The sequence below is a fragment of the Trichoderma gamsii genome (genome assembly GCF_001481775.2).
Source record: "Trichoderma gamsii strain T6085 chromosome Unknown Scaffold_6.2, whole genome shotgun sequence".
NCBI lineage: Eukaryota > Fungi > Ascomycota > Sordariomycetes > Hypocreales > Hypocreaceae > Trichoderma > Trichoderma gamsii.
Genome location: NW_020171343.1, coordinates 17276 through 36089, shown reverse-complemented (window position 1 = coordinate 36089; position 18814 = coordinate 17276). Strand labels below are relative to the sequence as shown.

The 18814-nt window shown below is 49.1% G+C and overlaps 6 protein-coding genes across 6 annotated transcripts; 1 reads left to right on the top strand and 5 right to left on the bottom strand.

Annotated features, from left to right (window-relative positions):
- Nucleotides 1-1302: 1302 nt before the first annotated feature.
- On the bottom strand, nucleotides 1303-3710 carry TGAM01_v202348 (hypothetical protein; the record flags this gene model as incomplete). Its single annotated transcript, XM_018804954.1, has 2 exons — nucleotides 1303-3279; nucleotides 3561-3710. The coding sequence occupies 2 exons, from the start codon at nucleotides 3708-3710 to the stop codon at nucleotides 1303-1305; spliced, it is 2127 nt and encodes a 708-aa protein (XP_018661945.1).
- Nucleotides 3711-5701: 1991 nt separating this feature from the next.
- On the top strand, nucleotides 5702-7539 carry TGAM01_v202347 (hypothetical protein; the record flags this gene model as incomplete). The annotated part of the gene is made up of 2 exons (XM_018804956.1): nucleotides 5702-6050; nucleotides 6122-7539. 2 exons carry the CDS (start codon nucleotides 5702-5704, stop codon nucleotides 7537-7539), a joined length of 1767 nt encoding a protein of 588 aa, XP_018661947.1.
- A 516-nt stretch (nucleotides 7540-8055) lies between these two features.
- Nucleotides 8056-8778, bottom strand: TGAM01_v202346 (alpha-acetolactate decarboxylase; the record flags this gene model as incomplete). The annotated part of the gene is made up of 1 exon (XM_018804957.1): nucleotides 8056-8778. The coding sequence occupies one exon, from the start codon at nucleotides 8776-8778 to the stop codon at nucleotides 8056-8058; it is 723 nt and encodes a 240-aa protein (XP_018661948.1).
- Nucleotides 8779-9674: 896 nt separating this feature from the next.
- On the bottom strand, nucleotides 9675-10703 carry TGAM01_v202345 (hypothetical protein; the record flags this gene model as incomplete). The annotated part of the gene is made up of 3 exons (XM_018804958.2): nucleotides 9675-10174; nucleotides 10252-10287; nucleotides 10346-10703. 3 exons carry the CDS (start codon nucleotides 10701-10703, stop codon nucleotides 9675-9677), a joined length of 894 nt encoding a protein of 297 aa, XP_018661949.2.
- A 3358-nt stretch (nucleotides 10704-14061) lies between these two features.
- On the bottom strand, nucleotides 14062-14631 carry TGAM01_v202344 (hypothetical protein; the record flags this gene model as incomplete). Its single annotated transcript, XM_018804959.1, has 1 exon — nucleotides 14062-14631. The coding sequence occupies one exon, from the start codon at nucleotides 14629-14631 to the stop codon at nucleotides 14062-14064; it is 570 nt and encodes a 189-aa protein (XP_018661950.1).
- A 1966-nt stretch (nucleotides 14632-16597) lies between these two features.
- Nucleotides 16598-18631, bottom strand: TGAM01_v202343 (heterokaryon incompatibility protein; the record flags this gene model as incomplete). The annotated part of the gene is made up of 1 exon (XM_018804960.1): nucleotides 16598-18631. One exon carries the CDS (start codon nucleotides 18629-18631, stop codon nucleotides 16598-16600), a length of 2034 nt encoding a protein of 677 aa, XP_018661951.1.
- Nucleotides 18632-18814: the final 183 nt, after the last annotated feature.

The following is an 18814-nucleotide window of genomic DNA, read 5'->3' as shown; positions in this document are numbered from 1 at the left end:
TGGATGCTTTTGTTGGAGTCAGTCCTGCTGATTGATGATTTGAACTTTTACAAAAGAGCGATCACATACTCAATATATATTTTTCTTCAGTCAAGCCTATTAATGCTACCATTTGTCAAAGCCATGCTTGTCTACTCTACTCGTCAGCTCTCGGCGGGATCGCCATATCGCTCCCTTCAATTACGACAGATTTCCTCTCGGAACAACCCCTCCATTCCAAGCTGATGACGATTCAAGCTTTATGAATTATACTGGTTTGTCTAAAACTATAGAAGAAGCTCTTCTACTGGAGCGGTGAGGTGGCGAGGCAAGATGGTAAGACACTTCGATCAGCAGGGCTGCCATCTTCTGGAATGTAATCACCTCATGCTCATGAGCCGTAACTGCGTTTGGTCAATCAGCACATATATCACAAAATGTCACTTCAATCTTATGATATTTATGAAACGAAATGACGAATAGTTGCTCTGTAGAGCTACGTAGCCATTTCATCTCCTCGGATAGCTGCAGTTGAGCCAACATTTTGTGTGAAAGGAATGCGTTGAAGAAACAGCCACGTTTGAGGATGACTCAGAGTATCCTTATAAGAGGTGCACGCAAAATCTACAATAACTCTTCACAGAAAGGGTTGCATGTGAGACCTGGAGGTCCTCAAAGCGGTACGATAGGCATAAAGTCTGATGGCTCCTATCATTAATCCTTTTGCTAGGCAGCTTCGGTACGTTTAAAACCTTCATTTTACACTTCATTTTACAAAGCTGTCAATAGACAGGGTGAGATTAGCCAATTGCTTTCACCATCTATGCTATTCAGATAGATACCCGGATGATAATTGACAATTCACTACTCAGAGCGATTGGCCAAATTCTCATGAAATGAGAACTATCAAACGGATTTTAGATTTTTATCAATGATGGCGGCCAAGTTTACGTCTGAATGTAATAAATACACGTCTATTGTGATTACATATGTGGTCATTATACTACGTCTAATAAAACAAAAGAGTGCGTAGCCTCCAATCTATATCAACAAGGGTGATATGTAGCCTCATACGGCCAGGGTATCGCAGTTTTTATACCAAGTATCCATTCTGCCAATGCGCTCGAAAAAGCAGGGGGGATAACGCCAACAGAAAAAGTCCATGTATGCAGAAAGACAAAAGAAAAATATTAAGCAAGCGGATTCGAGCCAGCCTGCCCCAGGTATGATGCAAGTACTCAAATCCAATCCCACGAATGATCCAAGCAATTCTCAAAACATATGAAACAATTTTATAGTGAGTCGTGTCTTGTCGGTTCAATATTATGTAGCGTCTTGAAGGCCCTCTGACAGTGCACTGCGATTAGCAGTTTCACCCGTCGTTCTAGCGGCAGCGCTTCTTTTCTGCTGCGCTATCCAAAGGTCAAATCCTGGCACCGCACCGGGTTGATTGATGCCTGGAGCCCTTTTAGGAACCTTGGGTGCTTCTTTCTCTGGTTTGGGTTGGGCTTCGTTCGAGCTTGCTGCTCCTCCCCACGGCCGCCATCCAACCCATTTCCCGAGGCCACCAGTAGCAATCCGCGATGCCTGCGATGATGAAACGGATATATCAGACGTAGGAGTAGAGCTTCGCTTGAGTTGTTGGAAGCCGGCAAAGTGATTACGCAAGGCGGCATCGCTGCGCTTCGAGTAACTCGTTGACATGGTCGGCTGGGCGATGACGCCGGTGACAACAGCATCAGCACCACCTTGGAGCGGAGGGCGCAGACTCATTTGACTGGGCCGGATCTGAAGCGTGTGGATATCAAGACCGCCCGATAGCGACATGATTGATTCATGAGATGCGATGCGGCGTATTCTTGATCTAGGCTCTGGTGCTGGTTCGATGGTCGTATCGGTCGACTGGTTCGTGTCGTCATCTGCCGCCGATGTGTCTTTGGAAGTGTTGTATTTGGTTGGATCAGCAGATATACTGGTAGATAAGTCTTCGTCCTCCTCGTGAATGACACCGCTGCTAAAGCGGAAGGGATTTGGCGTCTGGACCCCAGTCATTCCTGGCTCTATGTCGATTATTGAAAGGGATTGGAAGCTGGAGGATGAGGCCGCCGAGGGTCGCTTTCTGTGCGACGCACGCCAGGTAGGAGACATGGGGTCGTAGCTTGTTGTGGGCGACATGAGAGAATCTGTTTCAGTGCCGCTGTGGTCAAAAATGCCGGGCGAAGTCGGGAGTGAAGAGGACATTTCGGAGGGTGTGGAGAAATCGTGCCAGGCTGAGGACCTAGCTGTGATGGGTGTTGTGTCGCCGCCAGCGTTGGAGAGAACTGGGGCAATAGGAGATGAAATCAAGCGGCGCTGAGCCCATGGGCCTGGCGAGGAAGATCGGCTTGAGATTGTGGCCGGGGGCGTGAAGATGCCGGGCAATAGGCCCTGGCGCTTCTTCTTGGGCTTCCGGACATCTTGCTTGGCAGCAACGTGATAGTGGTGGTGAATATGAAACTCTTGCGGGGGCTTTGAGTTTTCAAACAAAGAAGGCTCCAGTTCTGCCTTGAGGGTCGAGGCAGGGCTAGAGTCGTCGGCAAGAGGCTGGTGGAACATGAGCTGTTCTCTCAGCACCTGTATCTCTTCATGAGCGCTGCTGAGCATTTCCCTAAACTCTACAATATTCAATTGGAGATTCGCATTGTCTTGCAGAAGATCCCGAACAAAGTGGCCGACAATCTTGCTTCCCTGTCGGTTATCGGTGATTGATTTGGAGGCCGCAGCGCCCTTGAGTCGCACGGCGGCGGCATCGAGATGCTTCTCCACTTCGCGCTGGCGGTCGACCTTTTCCATCATCTCTTCGTGGCGCTGCCGCTCCAAGATGGCCTCCCTCTCCATGCGCTCGAGCTGGTCCTGCATGTCGAGGATGCCCCGCTGTGCCTCCTTACACCGCTGCGCGTGAGAGCGAGCTTCCTCCTTAGAAGCCCGAAGCTCTCCGGTGAGCTTGTCTTGTTCCACTTCAAGAATCCTGAGATGCTGGTCGGCCTCGGCGGCTCGTGTCGCCGCATTTTCGAGGCGGCGAATAGCCTGTTGTGAGGAGAGGAGGCTTGCTTCCAAGCTTTTGATCTTGGCATCGGAGTCGAGGACGGTGCTATTGAGCTGCTCGAGCTGCTCAAGCAGCTGGTTGTTTTCTTCTCTCTTGGCCGCATTGTTTGCTTCCAGTTCCTGCTTGTCAGTCTGCAGGCGGTCTATGCGAGAGTTGAGTCGTAGTCTGTCTCGTTCTGCGTCGGCCATGTAGGCTTCGTGCCTGGCGAGTAGCGCCTGCAGGGCAAATGTCAGTGGAGGTTCCGTGTGATTGGAGTAGCATAGCATGGCGGTTGGTGTTGAAGATCATGTCGGAAAGACACAGGATGATGCATACAGGGTTGGGGGATTTTCTCGCGCCTTGCCCGCTGTGTCTGTAGACCGGAATGCACTCTGCGCGCAAAGAGACAAAGGGTCTGAGGTCTGTCTTGCGACAATGAGATGGGATGAAAGGAATGCAAAGGACAGGATGAACAAAAGCAGCGACACCTGCAGGCTCGCACACCACACACACATACCTTGCCTAACTGGGCAGCTGTGTGCACATCCTTCTCAACGGCTTCGAGAATCGAGCAGTTCTTCTTGAGGTGGACGCAGTCGGGGCTGCCGCAGCAGCACTGCAGAGGCGACGAGGCCGACTCGGGCTGGGGCAGATCGAGCCTCTCCATGGCGTCTTGTGCGTTGAGTAAGGAAATCGTCGGTTAGTATTCGATATTGATGGCCGCTGTCTCGCGCGTCGCTTTGCCGAGACTGGGAGACGGTAGCAATGCTGCAGCGACAAACATGATCCTTGGCGGTTGACGCGGAGAGCCGGTTGGCCGCAAAAAAAGAGAGGCTAGTAGGTGAAGATTAAGGATAAGGACGGAGGAGGAAGAGTGCGCTCAACATTGAACAGGTGGGTAGGAGTAGCGATGATTAATAGGTCGTAACAGTAATAGAAATTGGATAAAATAAATTAAGAGTGAACAAGCGAAAAGACAGATGAAGCCGGCCAGCCAGCCTTGTTCGAAAGGAGGTTTGACTCAGGCTGGGCAAAGTAACGGTACGACAGGAGCGGTGATGGAATAATTACAGGCGAGGTACTGGCGACTTTAGAGGCGGAGCCACAGAGTGCAAGGATGCGAGGACGGACGCTTCGCTTGACAGGATGGACAGAGCCGGGTGTGAGCAGCTCGGGCTGGACCAGTCTTCGGTCAAGTCAAAGGATCTGGTGGTTGCGCGTGCCTGCAGCAGCTGACGCGACAGACGCTCTGGTGTTGAGTCCAGCTGAAGGCGCCGAGTCGCTGATACCCGTCTGCGAGCAGGGAGGCCTCGGCGCTGCTGGTACCGTGTACAGCGCTGTGCCTGTGCCTGGATTTAGTGGCTGCGACCTGCATTAGCCGGGCTGGGTCCAGTGTCTCTTAGCGCCCGGCCTGCTGGAGAGACGCGAGCGGACAGCAGGGAACCAAAAGGCTCCGCTAGAGTGCATCCAGACATGCCGCCTTTTGCAGCTGCGTATTGGCAGCCTCAGAATCGCATGAGTAGATAAGTAGGTAAAACAAGCCAGGCAATAAACACATCGGAGCAATTGTCATATGTCGCCTGTCTCGTGATTGGTGATTTGGCTTGTGATTTTGTGCTATGAAACTTGGCATGTTATGCCATGGGCCGAGCTAAACTTTGTTCTCACGTGGCGTCGCAATTGCATGATCCGATTCGGATGCGCTTTGCGGTGAACGGAAGCACCACAGACGGGGCTCGTGGAATCGGATCCAGTGCCAACACATCAAAGATGGGGCGGCCAGTTTGGCAAGCCAGGGTGCGGACCGGGAACTACGCAATCTGATTCTGACATGAGGAAGCGCAGCAGTGGCGGCGGAAACCAGCGGGTGAGGCTTCGAGAAGCCGGGCGCGTTGAGAGCGTTCATGCCCATCATTGCATGCACTGTGGTCGCAAACTCCGTACGGCATAGGGCTGGACGATGACCAGGAGTGAGAGATTGGGGTCTAAACAATGGAAGATAAACAAAGATTATCATGTCCTGATTGCCACAGGAGCTTCGGGCGCTAATGACGGTACAGCAAAGCAACTTGACTCGCTCACTGCATACCCCTGATTCTAGAAGCTGGAACCGCCATCTGTCAAAGAAGTGCTTGTTTTTACGAATACAAAGCAGTTACAATGGCAAATGTTCAATCAACTAGTTATGCAGTGCTGCATCATGACCCGTACAATGCAGCATTTTTACTCTTCTGTAGGGTAGGTAGCACCCAGCACTCCGCTCGCTGACCGGCAGAATGTAAGACCGCCTTCTCGTTTTGTTCAGCACTAAGGTACTGCATAAGCCTTGCGTCATCCATCTCGACGTCCAATCAACATCCGTCATTTTCAAAGCAGTTCTCGAAGCAAGCTCGACATCTTGCCTCTACCAGCAGCTGGTGGTTTGTTTTGCCTCCAAAAGTACCGATCCAGTAGCATCAAATGCTTCCTCATTGTGTGCCTGACCCTGGCCGGGCTTACCAACCAATCTCCGGGCCTCCAATCTCCAAGCTCCCGCCTCTAGAGCTCCAGCTGCCATGAGCTCCATTGCTTAAATCTCGCCCATTCAAATCGAAGCTCACACCATCTCGCGTCATCAATCTCTCCGGAGCTCAGCTTCTGTATTTACTCTTCTAGGCCATGCCGGCTTTACCCCGCAACCCCCACCTCCGTCGTCTACTTCAACCAAGCCACCATCTCTGGTCTTCCTCTGCTTCATTATCATCGTCTCGATATTTTTCATTTACTGTTCGCGCCATGGCTCAAGAATACAAGCTCAAGGGCGTGACGTCGCTGTCACTCAAGCCCGGCCAAAAGCAGGAGGTTGAAGTTGAAGGCATCCAGGATGCCAAGGTCCTCCTCGTAGGCCTGCAAACCTCTGGAAAGGCAGAAGTGCAAGCCATTGGAGCCAAATGCACCCATTACGGCGCTCCTTTGGCAAAGGGTATTTTGACTACTGGAGGCCGTTTGACTTGCCCCTGGCATGGAGGTAAGCTCACAATCACAACCTCACTCTTGTTTTCTACCCAGAAGCATACTGACACTGGCCTCGCTACATAGCTTGCTTTAATGCCAAATCCGGAGATGTTGAAGACGGCCCTGCGTTGGATAATCTTGAAGTGTTTCCTCTCACCGAGCGTGACGGGGGATTTTACATTATCGGCGAGGAGGCGGCTATCAAAGGTGGCCGAAGGAAGCCCAACTTCCAGTGCAGCGTCTCAAGTGACGCCAAAGAGAGGGTTGTCGTCGTCGGTGGTGGCTCTGGCACGCTTGGTCTTGTTGAAGGACTGCGAGAGAAAGGATACAAGGGACACATCACCGTCATCTCCAAGGAGGGTTACCTGCCCATTGACAGGCCCAAGTTGAGCAAAGCACTCATCACAGATTCATCCAAGCTAGCATGGCGTGACAAGAGCTGGTTCGACAGTGGCTCAGTTGAGTGGGTTGATGGTGAAGTCAACAGCGTCGACTTTTCTGGCAAACAGGTGGTGACTGCCAGCGGCAGCAAGGTTCCCTACACCAAGCTGGTTCTCGCAACTGGAGGAACTCCCAGGGAGCTCCCTCTGCAAGGCTTCAAGGTTCTCGGCAACGTCTTCACCCTCCGCACTGTGCATGACGCCAAAAAGATTGTAGATGCCATCGGAGAAAAGGGCAAAAAGATTGTCATCATCGGATCATCGTTTATTGGCATGGAAATTGCCATCGCGACAGGCGCTGACAACTCAGTGACAGTTGTAGGCATGGAAAAGGTGCCCCTCGAGCGTGTTCTCGGTGAGCAAGTTGGTGCTGGCATTCAAAAGGCCCTGGAAGGCAAGGGTATCAAGTTCTACCTGAGCGCTGGTGTCGAAAGGGCTGAGCCATCAGCCTCGGACCCATCCAAGGTTGGCGCTGTCTATCTCAAAGACGGTACCAAACTTGACGCAGACCTTGTCATCTTGGGAGTGGGAGTATCCCCCGAGACGTCTTACCTAAGGGGCAACTCGGCTGTTGAGCTGCAAAAGGATGGATCGCTCCAGACCGACGAAAACTTTGCTGTCAAGGGTCTTACAGACGTTTACGCTGTTGGAGACATTGCAACCTATCCGTACCATGGCCCAGGAGGCAACGGTGGCCTGGTTCGAATTGAGCACTGGAACGTTGCTCAGAATGCTGGCCGTGCCGTTGCCACGCACATTGTGAACCCATCTGCAAGCACCACGTACTTTATCCCCGTCTTCTGGTCTGCGCTGGGCGCTCAATTGCGGTACAGCGGCAATACCATTGCCTCGGGATGGGACGATGTGGTCTTGGATGGCGATGTCGCTGCTGGAAAGTTTCTGGCCTACTATACTAAAGGAGAGACCGTGGTGGCGGTCGCCTCTCAAGGCCGCGATCCCGCTGTGATGCAAGTGTCTGAGCTCTTGAAGCTTGGAAGGGCACCAACCAAGAGTCAGCTGAAGAGCGGTGTAGATATCTTTAGCATTGACGTATCGGCATAGTCTGATGTGCCGCATGCATAGCATTGATCAATGATATTGTACGATTCTTAAATTTGTAGCTTAGCTTATGTTATTTTTTTTTATGTGAGAAGAACGTGATTATATTGGGACGGGTTTATTGCCCGTGACTACGTGCCTATTCAGGTTGTATGGCCAGAGATTGGCAAACTCACTATTGTAATACCTTTTTACCATCTAAAATCGCTTTGTCTATTAAAAACCAGACAATACACGACATTAATGGCGTGGGTAATGATGGCGACAGCTCGCAAGAGTAAGCAACTATCGAGGCTTCAGTTTTGCGATCGTAATGAAATCAGTAGTATGCCGCGCATGCAGCTCCAGTAACACTACTCGCACTTACAAATACTGAGATACTAGTATATACGTCCCTTCGCCTCTATGTTACTGTGAAATTGCCTCAAACTCATATTTAAATCCTACAAATGTGCCTAACAGACATTGTCGCCGACATCTTGAGAACAAAGTCTCAATTGGCCAATAATAAATCGCCGCTCAGCCCTCCACAATACGAATCCGATCAGCATCGACTTTGAGATTCACCTCTTTGTAGTCTTCATCCTCTGGGAATTCGAGATGGACTTTGCTTTGAACTGCTGCGGAGAGCTTAACTGGTGAGCCCTCCAAAGTGGTAACCTCCAACACATGTCCGCCTCTGTCTCTCTCATCGGAAATAAAGTGAAGATGGTCGCCTGCTACACCGACTCCCTGTAGAAAATCTGGTGATCTGAATCCGATAATACTTCCGCGGACGTTGGTGAACTCGTAGGTGGTTTGGCGCTTGTGTAACTCTCTGATGTTTTCATGACGACAGAATTGACCGCCTGCGGTGCGAACTGCTACCACTTTAAAGAGCCCATCAACACGAAAGGCTACGAAGTGATTTTTGGTCTTTGGTAAAAGCTTGGATAATGCATCTGAGAAGCCCTGCTTGTCCTTGAACTCGACATCGGCAGTGGCAGAGGCTTGGAAGCGAGTGAGCTGCGCAAAGGGTGCAATGTCTGAACCCCCAGTGGTATCAACTTTAATGATTGAGCCATCGGCTTTCATTTGGTAGACTTGGCCATCGAGGGCAATCATCTCGCCGTCCATTCGACGAAACGTTCCGAGGCCGTGGTCGCCGTGGGAGACGAGATCTTTATAAGGCAGGCCGAAGTCCCCGAGCCCTTCCATGAGGGCGGAGACGACGGAATATTGGTAGAGCTCGTTGTACGCCATGGCTTGGATTGTCTTTGCTCTTGACTGAGGCTGGACGAAGATGAAGATACTGGTGATGAGACGATGTATTGGACAAAGGACCCGACTGGCAGCTGGGCAGCCTCCTTTTATCGGACACTAGCAGATAACTTGGAGTTAAATATGGACCATGTAAGCTCAGATGGTCCAGTCGACGCCCGCCACTTTGGTAGCTTTGGTGGTGACATTTCGTACCTGAAGGTTGACCGCAGTGGTGAAGCTTTGCATTTGGTACCTCTATATAGGTACCGAGTAGGCAATGAGAACTGAATCGAATACTTCATCCGGGCAACTATTAAACCGTCTGATGCATCATGAGTAGGCTATCGAACACAAATTTCAACGAGTAGCCGTACCGTTACTTCATTGTTGCGCTGCAATCGCAGAAGCTCCGGTACTGGATAAGCGCTAGCAGTAGATCGATCTACAGTGGAGCTAGAGCCCCTAAAACTGAAAGCTCTGGCAGCGAGAATGGCAGTTTGGTGCGATTATGATGACGTTGTTCGCTAGTTCGTGCTAACAACTGGCCTAGCCTGGAACCTGTAACGGCATGCGAGACGAAAATTCCCAAGATGAGAAAAGTCTAGAAGCTGGGTCAAATTTTCATTGACGTGAAGCATAGACCTGATTGCGAGAAGCGAAGAAATGATTGGTTGCAGAGTATTGTGATGTAACTGAGTGCTTGTAGAAAGTAGCCGAGGGAGGACGCTGGGAGCAAACAATCTTTCAAGAGCACAGTTCGGCGATTTCGATTACTGTTCGTATACTCGTGATGTTTCCATACTTTCTGTTACATGTCCCACAACTGTTACAACTGTTATAATTGCTACATCTACTCGTTGCACAAGATATAACGGGCCCTGATAAATTAAGTGTTTTCATTCATCTTCGACAGTCACTTGCAAGCGAATGCTATTCAGATATCGCCCTACTCGTCTTTCTATACCATCACCGGCCTCATCCAACAGGCTCAACACCCCCTTCATTTTCTCTTCGGCTTCATCTAAGCCATTCGTCACCTCCTCAATGCCGTATTTGAGGTATCCGAATTCCGATTCAATGGTCCCGATACATTCCGTTCTTAAATCATCCACAGACCCATCGATTCTGCGATCTATATCATCTGCCCTAGAGTCTAGCATATCGTTCAGTTCCTCTTTTAGACGGCTTTCGCTAGCTTCGACTACATCCTTCACATGGCTTCTTAAACGGTTTTCAGTAGATTCAATCATATTTTTCACATTGGCTCTCAAACGATTTTCCGAAGACTCGATCATATCTTTCATGCCATTTCTCAAGCGTTTTTCCGAAGACTCAGTCATCACTTTCATATCGTTTCGCAGACGGTTCTCCATATCGAGAAGATGCTCTATGAGGCCTTTCGAATGGTGCATAGGTGGACGATCATAATCAGCGTCGGAGGATTCGCGTTCACGCTCGCGCTCGAAAGTTTACGTTTACGAAGAGGTTTGGATTCGCGAGTAGGCTCATCTGGAACGGGATTAGAAAAACCTAGGTAATATCATCAGTGATGCAAGAGTATGCTTACAATCAATTGGAGGGGGTGCTGATGTGTCCTTGGGCAAGGCTTGATCTCCATCGTTATTGCCTCCCGCAAGGGTTGTACTCGCGTCGAAAACATGGCCTCCTATGCCACCATATAACGATTGGAGATCGATACGTCTGTGATCCGTCGCCGGACGTTTGGTGTTTGAAGCCGAGAAAATTGATGCAATCTGGAAGAGGTGATCGCGCGTTGATTTGCTCGTGTCGGCATCCTTAAAATGTATCGTAAAATCATTCGTATTTGCTAGCGCTCTCATTGAAAGGAATCGAGCGTGCATCGAATTTTTGCATTCCATGATACAGTCGTTGGGGATAACAAGGCGAGAACCATCATGATCCATAGAGAAATGCAGTGATGGTCCATCATGCCCATCTTCCAACGTGATGATCCGAAGGCTCTCTGGATGTAGGAACAAATAGACAGGCTGCTTGTCTCCTGCTTGGCCGTGAAATGCCCTTGAGCTGGGTCCTATTCTTGCCTTTGCCCTTGAGCCAGAGTCGGCAAATGACCCTAAAGATAGCTTTGGAGGTCAGGGAGTCTATGTCGACTTTGAGAAGTAAATTATCGATACTCTGTGCTTGGCCGCTGCCATTCTTCCCTGTTACATTAACATTATCATAAGAGGCATGAATCTGTATGGGCTCTTCGAGCTGTTTATTGTCATTCTCTTCTTGCTCAGAACTACACAGTGTCAACATTTCAGACGTCAAAAGGCGAGCCAGAAACTTGATCCGATCGGCCCATCATGTTGAATGAAGGATAGTGCTGCTTGGAGTAGTAGAAAGTCCATCCGCTCTGCACCGGATGACAGCCGCCCAGAGAGAGCAAAGGCGGACGGGGACCGATAAGAGAACGGGGTCACGCAATAATGGCACATGGCCATTTTCCGTCGCCCTACGCCTAATTCAATAAGCTATTTCTCTCATCGGCGGCCTCAAGATCCGAAGATCTTGCCCCCTAAGGGCCGACTCTGGGGAGCATCATCGAGTCGGGCGGGACTGCTAATCCACGTAGGCGCCTGCAACCTAGAGGAATAACGAATGAACTATTTTACTAACCAACAGGAAGTGACAGGCTGTGTCGAGGTGCCCGTCGTCTTCTGAGTCGAGATTGTGTCGAGTTGCCATGGCGTGAATTGGCGTGAATTAATGCGGAGAGCCCAAATTACGCTAATAGCAGCCTAAATGATGGACCAGAGGAACATCACGTGCACGGTGCCTAGGTACGCAGCTGTGTTACAAAACTGGCTAGCACATGTTTGGACTAGTGCAATTAGACTTTTGCTACCATCGCCTGATGTCGCTGCAGTGGTGGGGAGTGACAACCGTTATGAAGGTCATCAAAAGCGTCAATAGAATTGATCTAAAATGGAGGAAAAGCTATGTCTTTGACGAGTGAAATAATTCTTTTGTGGTATTGCAAACGGGCAGGCGCGTTGCATCGGACCATGGGTGTACACTCACGTGCAACAAAAGGGAAATGTAGAAGCGGCTTATTTGCTGCGTACTGCATACGAGCACATATCTTTTGTAGACTGAGGCGTCAACTCAAGCAGACTTTGAAATGAAATCAGGCGAAATGGTCTTCTTCGGAGTTACTAACGAAATATGGCTCTAACTCCCGAAGCTTTACTGTGCAATGAGACATATCCACTCCGATCCCACGCGAAGCTCAAGTTGACTCTCCTTACGTTGAGCTAAAGACAAAAGGAGAGTCATCTACCGTAGCCAAGTAATTGCTGACAGCAAACAGCAACTGACATGCGGAAAAGGGGTAACGATGGTAGGCTCAATGGTTATGGTGATGGAGGTGAAGGAACCATAAGAACTCTAGCTAGAGCGCCGCATGTTGCCGAAAATGGCAACCCAAGATTGCACAGACGCCGAGCTTGAATGTAGCCACAAAAGAGCAGTCAGTGGTATGTACATGTACCTGCTTTCTCCGTATCGGTATAAGATCAGCTGCAGATACAGATTAGGTGGCGATTGGTTTAAGCATTGTCATTATGACAGTCTGTTCCGCTTCCTGCCGATCTACTGCAGAGGATAGATCCTCTAGGATTGGACTGCCTTTCTGAGTTAACAAAGTGCCACGCCGCCACCGTGGTCGATCCTGGGGAGTAGTTTACGTACGGAAATAGAGTAAATGTAACCTTATAACTCTATTTTAAATCTGACTATGACCTCCGAAGGATCACATATAGGATCTAAATTTTTTTTAGACGATATCCAGCCCGCGGTGGAGTTTCAGGCTAAGACATGGTATGAGTATACGAATCAGAGGTAACGATATCATCCCACTTGGCCAGAGGATTGTTGCAATACAACTTTGGATGAGGAGATGGCAAGATGAGCAGCGTCATCTTTGTAATACTTTCAACAGCCGAGGTAAGTCCTGAGGTTTCCCTGTGCACAAGTAGTTGCCAAAGAGAGCCGGGAATATGTATATAAAGAGCAAAGTTGCCTCCAATACAAAGGGAATAATAAGGAAAACATTCTACTATTGGCTCCAAAACAACTCCATCAGAGATCAAGTTACTATTCTATCAAAATGCATTTCACAAGCTCAATCGCCCAAGCTATCCTCTGCCTCTCAGTGACAGTCCTCCCTGTTGCTCATACCGCCATAGCTATCGGCAATCAAATTAGAGCTGGTGGCACTCATTTCAATGTCGCCTGGGTTGAAGGAGTGAGCCCATGTCAGGAAAATGCTGAGATCGCTCCCGAAAGCTCGAGAGAATGCAACCAAAATTTTGAGCTTAACGGGGAATCATATTACTTGGGAAGCACAAAGGATAAAGCCCAGAAGACTACTGAAGCTAATATCTCATCAGGTTGGATGCACTGATCCCAATACGGGTTATGCTCAAAAGCCACAGAGGCTTCGACGGGTCAAGGACAATTCGCTTTATGGAACTTGTGCACCAGTTTCAAAGAAGACCATTGGCTGTTCAGGCAAAACTCACGATGTAGTCAAGAGATATTTGTGCGGCTAGGCCTCTAAAGATTGATATCAGAAGTGGGTGATGCGATATTTGTTAGCAGTATGGAACAAGTGTTGAGAAACGTCACATGTTGGGGAAGTGGGAGCTTGAGAAACATCAAATATAGGGAAGTGGGGTCTGAGATTTGCTGATGGTTATATACGGCTCTTGTTATAATTTGATCTAAAAAATACTTATAGCATGAGTTTTATATATTGTGACTCTCAAGTTATTCTCTCTTTGTTTGCTAGTGACTCTCCGTCATAAATAGAGATATGGTGACGTACGTTTGTAAACAACAGTAATCACCTATATGTAGCTGTCATACTGTCATCCAGGATACATGTAGTATTGAGATTTTCATGATACACTCAATCTTTGGTCCAGAAAACAACCGGGTAGAGACAGGAAGTTCCCCCCACCCCCCTTTTTTCTCCTCCCCCCCTTTCAGCTCCTACTGTAACCTCGCTATATGTGTTCTAACCGTGGGAGTAAGAGAGCACGTGAAACGAGTAATTTCTAGTCTTTGAACCAGTATAGTTTTTATTAAGGAAAGTCTAATGTCTATATAATTCACCGTGATATCTTCGTCGCTACCCAAAGACCGCCATATTCCGAGTCCAGTTTGTACTCCACCATGCCCGAAAAGGAAATGCTATGCTAGGAAAGATGGTATGAAGAGAGAAAAAAGGAAAAGAAACCGCTTAGAAACCGTTTAAAAACCGCTGTTGGGGTTGGGGTTGGCGCGGATGAAGCCGCCGTTCTTGCCGCCCTGGATAGTTCCGACGGTGGAAACACCAGTGCCAGCAGCAATGACTTTCTGGTTTGAGAGAGTGTTCTGGGAGTTGAAGTTCTGGTTGATAACACCGACCATGCCCATCTGGCAGTGGTTGCCCTTGGTCTGGGGGCAGTAGTACCAGATGGGGCTGTTGTCGATAACAGTGATCTGGTAAACGTTTGGATTCTGACCGTCCTTTGTTACGAAGTTAAACCCTGCAAAAAATGAAGTGCCGTCGGCGAGAGGCTTGCAAGGGTGAGCAAAGTCGGACTGAGCAATGGAGTGGTTGGCAGCTTGGAAGTGCCACTCGATGGTGTCGCCAATCTCAGCTACAACGTTCTCGGGATCGAAGTGCAGGCCGCCGCGTCCAACAACCACTGAGTGGGTGACTCCGGTCCATCCTGTGCGGCTGACCAAGTCGTTTCCAGTAGTAGGAGTGCCAGCTGGGGCAGCAGAAACACTGGCGATGACAGCGGCGAAGAGGGCAAAGGCCTTGGAAGCGAACATGTTGATGTTTGGTTGAGAGTGAGGTATTGATAGAAGAAGATGGTATTAGAGTGTATTAGAGTGTAGTAGAAGCTGTTGTTTGCTTGTTATTGCTTGTGATGATGATGATGAGAACGGATATTACAGCGGGATCAAAGGTTCTTATTTATACAAGCTTTCATTTAGAAGTCAGCACTTCATCGTGAACTAACATCGTGGTGATGACTGCTTTGCAGTAGTACAGCCTCTCGGCTGGGAGCCCAACCGAGCAAAGTGCAATATTTCGGGTCAGTTCTCATCTTTGGCATTACCAAATCCGCCCGCCTCAGCACTAGCTTCGCCATATTCCGAGCCTCCCATCATCCTAACAAAATGTGTGATTGGGTAATTTGCCGAAATCCCAGTCTTAGTTGACAACCAACTCGTTGGGTCCAAGTCGTCAGCACTATAAGGGCATTAGCTCCAGTCTGCGCCGCCACCGGTTCAAGCCAGTTCCGTATGCAAAAATAAGCTAGCCATGTCAGCCCCATGAGCTTTGCAGCTTTGGCTCCTATTCAGGGCCTATTAATAGGATAGCTTGTCGTGACTAAGGATCCAGACTCGTGCCTATGAATAGCGTGCCCTACAACGCTATACATTTCCCATGGGCATAAATTTCGTGATTACTTTTCAAGAAAGAAGCTTAAGCAAACCAAGCGCATAGTGGCGCCAGTCTTACAGGCACAGCTACGTGTATTTGCATTATCTTACTGACTTAGTGATGTGGCGCCGCTTTACAAAGCATTCTATCATTAGACTTATGAGGTTAAAAGATGTGGCTTTGGGTAGCAGCCCAACTCTGGTCAATGGGTAACACAATTACTCGATTGAATCCTCACGACACAGCCAACAAAGTCATATGCGCCCAATTTCTGAAAATCCTTCAATTTCGGTGTCTCTCATTAACCTCATTGACGTCATATTGTCTCTTGTTCTAAACTGTCACTTTTCGTGGTTTTCCGAAGCCCAACCGGCTTGTTTACTTGGGGGAGCACAAGTGTAAGGGCTGACTGGCTGGAGGCTAAAAAGTTTCGTTTCGTTTCATGCAAGGGGAGCCAAATAAACACCGAACCATGCGTTAGAATTCTTTATTCCGCTTTGGGGGCGTAAAAAATAGCCCGTACTACCATGGTATGCTGGCGCCCTGCCCTGGATTGACAGTAATCCGGAGAAGCTTTGCGCGGCTACGTAATTATCTTGGGGAAGTGAAGTATTAGTGCTACCAGATTGCCAAAATCGCTCGTACAGAGTGAGACGTGAAGTCGGGACTTTGTGCTACAGAGGGGAAAAAGTTCATGGCAAAGGATGAAGGATGAACGCCAAACAAGCAGACGGAATCTGTCGCTCAGCCAAGGCGAAATGCTGAAAAGCCTAATCCTTCGGAGCAGATGCCTTCGTCTTCGCAGCACATTCGTAAAATGAGATCTATTCAGACACTAATCCTCTTGGAAGATTGTAGTTTAATAGTTGGAAGACTATGTACGAATACGGCAATACTAGACGCCTACTCTTAGTCATTGGGACGTTCTCTTTCACCGACTTCTGATCGGCATGGAGCCTTGATGGCCGCTGCTTCATGCATTCTGCTAGGACTCTTAGCATAGACAATACGAATTGGTTATTCTTCTAAGGGTCGGTGTCCGCCAGCCGCCATAGTTCACGCTTCTTACTATCATCGCCATTTTGGCAGGCTAAGGAGTTCACCCCGTTTTTGCCTGGCAATAGCTGCATGGATAGTCTTTTATAGCTAGTGATCTCTGTTTATTTCTTTTCTTTTTAAAAAGCATGAGGCATGAGATGCATCTCTACCCAAATTATACAGCAATTGAACTAACTGCAGCTGTCATCAGTGGCTTGAATGATATTGCCCAGTAGGCGACGGCCACGTGCAAACTAATGGAATGCAGTAAGCTATTAATACATGGACACTGCATGCACCTGTATATCATTATACCAATGTCAGCTGATACCTTTCAGACTGGCTTAGAAAAGTATCTAGTTCAATACAGCACTCGTTCACTCCAATCCTCTCGTATCGAGGAGGATCTTCACTCGTACGGCGTAACACGAGAAGGTTCGCTCTAACGGTCTCAGTTCCTTCGCCTGAATCAGGATCCATCTCTCCCGATGTCGTACGTCCGAAGAGCAGACAAAAAACTTGCGAGCCGGAAGATGCAAAACCGATTCCTGGTAAATCTACTCTGTAGTCTGGAGTGAGTGCGACAAATTGTCCGCAAATTTGCACTCCATATTCTGTGCCCCTCTCGCAAGTCAGCGGATGAGAAGCATCTGCGGTATCGCGCATTGCTTCCAAAGCTTTAGTCCAATCTTGGCCGTGATGCATGATCCCAGGAACGACATGTCCAGCGAGTGTCAATGTTCCGCTTACCACATCGCCCAAGAATGGATCGCTGCCGGCGGCATATTTCACGTCGCTTCCCAAAAACTCGATGCCCTCTAAAGAAGCCTGCCAACAGTCTTTATCACCATCCACAGAGGCCCACGACCACGCGGGAATCTGGGGATTGGATCGCGGACCACGGGGAGGCTCGGTAAGATACCAGAAAATGCCTTCAAGCTCCTTTTCCCAAAGCCCGCACAGATACTCCTCTGTATCGTAGCCCTTTGCCACCGCAATCGTCTTAGCAATGCCTCCTAAAGCTGGTAACCTATCCATGGGAACAGTCAGAGGACGTTTGGCATATTCTTTAATCACCTCAGCCCAAGTCTTGTCGCCAGCAGCTCGTTTATATGACCCTGTCTCCCCCTGACGACGGACATTATTATTATCGAGCCATCCGCACTCACACTGGGTTGTCTCGAGACATTCCCAAACGAGTTCATTTCGCGTGAAATGAAGCATTCGACGTGATAGTAGTTGTTCCTGATAGACCCAGCCTCGGGTCAGAGTGGGCCACTCGACATCCGGATCATCTGTCATCGCATGGCCGAACCAAAATGACTCGTTGCCCATCCAGCTGAAATGAGGCTTCCTGCGGCGGATGAAGATGGACTGGCCATTAATCTCGGCAACATCTACCGCCGATTCATGAGACGCGCTGTGGTCTCGAAAAAGTCGTTGCCCGACTCTGTCGCACCAGGAGGCCGCGATTGTGAGGTCCGCATTTTTGTAGATGGATGCCATTAAAGATGCCTCTTTCTTCCAGTCATCTTTGTCATCTTGCACTATGCACAGGCAGTCGATCCATACATACTCGATGCCCAGTCGTTGCAACACAGACACGGCATCCTGCATCATCTCTGGTAGGCTTGCCATAGGCATACCATTCTGCTTTCGGTCTGGCAAGTTATTTGTTAGGAGACTCTTTGTCGGCGTTTCTTGTGTCCATCTGTGGCTTAAAGCAGCATATGGTACAGCATGGTCCAGGTTCTCGACCAGCTCAAGAAACTGACTTTCTGCCTGTTTCGTTCCCAAATAAAGAAGTCGGGTTGGCACAAAGGCTGCATCATAGGCTTGACATTCGCCGTGCGAAGCCCTACACTTGCTCAGCCAATCTACCGCTTGAGTAATAGATTTGTCGTCTCCTGTCGAGCGTGAGAGTTTATAGCCCCTACACAGAGCCGCATGTACTGATGTCTCGGCTGCAAACAGTACTGGCTTATCTAGTGACGCCTCGCTGCAGCAGAGCTCCAAATTCTGTTTCGTGCCATCGGCCGTTGTGATTTCCAAAAATGGGCTTCCAGGAGAATTTACGTTGGGGTTCCATGTGGCTTCTTTGCATTCGATCCCGAAAGTTTTGAAGGCTCTGATGAAAGCTGTGCACTGGTTGCAACCACGCTGAGAGGAGTGGACAAGATCCGTCAAACTGAATTCGCGATCGTCAGATTCCGCAAATGCGTACTCCCATCGCTCGCCTACGTCCGACGGGAGCGATTTAGCCGTCGGATTGAGCTCGAAGAGACAGACACCGCACCACTGTCGTTTGTCCTTTCGTACCATTGACTTGATGAAGTCTAGCATGGCCTCGGTGTTGGTACGTAGTTATCCAATGAGATTGAGTCACAACGACTGAAGCGGGGTGACGGCAAAGACCTGAGAAAAGAGAAAATAGAGGGGTAGGATTCTTGTTCTTCAGCGTCTCTCGGTCTACACTTGGTAAATCCAAATAGGGCATTGACTGGGCGTATTGAGTACTAGCCCATG